General features: G+C 52.1%; 1 protein-coding gene across 1 annotated transcript in view; it reads right to left on the bottom strand.

Annotated features, from left to right (window-relative positions):
• Positions 1-1,720, bottom strand: part of MAA_10515 (Metallopeptidase, catalytic domain protein) — a gene marked incomplete at both ends in the record, with an annotated part of 2,077 nt that extends 357 nt beyond the window's left edge. The window contains 3 exons of the mRNA XM_007828513.1: positions 9-672; positions 749-1,359; positions 1,415-1,720. Coding sequence (XP_007826704.1) covers positions 9-672; positions 749-1,359; positions 1,415-1,720 — 1,581 coding nt within the window. The remainder of the gene's footprint in view (positions 1-8; positions 673-748; positions 1,360-1,414) is intronic.
• Positions 1,721-2,259: the final 539 nt, after the last annotated feature.

The following is a 2,259-nucleotide window of genomic DNA, read 5'->3' as shown; positions in this document are numbered from 1 at the left end:
TGGCGGACCGAGGCAGAAGAGCCGCCTTGATCCTTGCCTTTAGGTAAATCTTCGCCGCTACCAAGCCCAGAAGGGCCTTGCGGGTTATGGTTCGGAAATGGAGAGAGATCTGAGTTCTGGCCCGGGTTCAGATCAGCGTAAAGGTCTAGGATCCGAGAGATTAAATTTAGGTCCAGATCTGTGTTTTCATCTGTGTTCTGAATTGGGTTCAGACCTGGGTCCTCCGGGCCGTTGGTTCCAGCAAAGTCAGAAACGTCAGGGAAGCCTGGCTGGCTACCAGGCCCAGAAGGTCCTTGCGGTTGAGTTGGAGGGAAGTTTGTTGGGCCCTCGGAGCCATTCTCCCCAGGAAAGCCAGGAACGGCAGGGAATCCTGGCTTGCCTGGCTTGATGCCAGGCCCAGAAGGACTTCCCGGGATTTGACCCGGAGTTTGAGGGCCATTCGGGCCCTGGGGGCCGTTACCTCCAGGAGCACCAGGGAATACTGGGCCATTATCAGACCCGGAAGGACCTCTGGGATTTCCATCCGGGATTTGAGGGCCCTTTGGGCCCTGGGGAGTCTTAGGGGGGGAATTTTGGCCCCTTATCGGAGCTTGCTTCTCCTTTACGCGCCGGAGCGCTACCTGGCGCATCTGCTGGGATTGAGCTTGACTGAATTCATACTGTTTTCCTGGCCTACAATGCGCCGTGTTAGTCGTCCACTTGAATTCTCTTGGAGGAACGGGAGAAAAGAGGATGGGGGGCCTTTTACGTGACAAATGGCTCCATGACGTTCCCGGTGCCGCTGCCTCTTTGTCGTCCAAAAAGGCGTCCAAATGGCCCATTTAAATGTCGTCCAGGTCTCTGCGCCTGACCTCCTTGTTCTACATGTTCAAGACCGAGCCAGTGGCCCGTCTCGTGCGTAGTTGTTATCAAGAGCCCGATTGGATTTGCCCCATCACCCTCGCTTCTGGACGATCCGATTGGATTTGCGCCATCACCCTCGCTTCTGGACGACAGAAACTCGCTAACATCATCGCCTCTAGATGGAGAGTTGCTACCGTTGCTTTTGGGCAGAGTGTCCATAGCGACGGCGCATCCGTCAATACTACCAACTGTCTGGGAAATGGGGGCGCTGGGTGGCGGCAAAATGCACTTGCCCTTAGTTCCGGCCCCCTGGTTTGTCGGCACGTATACAATGTTGAGGGTGCTCGTGTTGCCTTGACGAATCTCGGACTTCATCATATCAATAGCCTGGTCATTGTCTAAGCCAGCATTGCAGAGCCTGTTGCTAATGTGCGTAACATTTTCAAGGTTGAAATTTATCCCCGTCACCTTGAAAATCGTGTTCATTTGGTCAACGGTCTCTTGGGCGACGTCATTCTTTAGGTAACGTGTTAGCAGGATTTTGACATGAACTCTTGGAAGCGAGGCCTACAGAAGGACAGTTTTGGTTCCCGTTGCAGCAGAAATGCATGACGAAGCCCAAGTTAATGGGTCCTCCGTGATCAGGCTGAGGGGCCTGCCGCTTCAGCAGCTCGCTCTCCTCCAGGCTGAGGCTCCGAGTACCACAATAATGCCCAGACGGACTTCTGCTATGTATGGTACCAGCCATAGACTCTGAAGCCATCAGGCCGGAGATAAGAAAAGGTAGCATCAGCATCCTCACGGTGTTGAAAGCATGTATGGAAAGAGAGCTAAGAAAGAAGTAGTCTCTTGGACCTGCGTATTCCGAGTCCAGCATACTGTCGATGAGACAAGACACCGGCTTCTTAAATATGTCAAAAGACAACGATTAACAAACTCGATTAACACAGCCCTGGCATTGAAGAGGTGATCCGTTTTTGGAGCTAGCAAAGCACTACATCGGAGGATATATTAGTTTTGTTGATGCTTGCTTCAGAGTTCAGCTGCTTGAACATCAAGCCTGGCTACATAATACGGTCCACCTAGTCTAATAGGCATGAATTTGGGATCCAGAGTGTGGTTTCAAAGACGCGGTGGAGATCTCTTCACTTTCTGCAGCGAACTCATCAGATCGCCAGGGCTTGTCACTGAATCGTACAGCATGGAAATTATCCCTGTGATTCTGTGTTATCCACGGAGAAGGATTCTCCGGGAGGGACGCAGCTTATTGTTAGATTCTCAGTAACTACAAAATGTGAAGGTTGGCCAACCACCCGAACCCCGCAACAGCCACGCGGGTTTGGTGGATTGGCTTCTTTGGCAGTTACGAGGAAGCAACTGTCTTGCTTGAGCGTGTGGCTTGTTTGTTCGACTGAT

This window comes from Metarhizium robertsii, assembly GCF_000187425.2.
Source record: "Metarhizium robertsii ARSEF 23 chromosome Unknown MAA_Scf_55, whole genome shotgun sequence".
NCBI classification, from domain to species: Eukaryota; Fungi; Ascomycota; class Sordariomycetes; order Hypocreales; family Clavicipitaceae; genus Metarhizium; species Metarhizium robertsii.
Note: the sequence above shows the minus strand (reverse complement) of the source record. Positions and strands in the feature narration are given on the sequence as shown.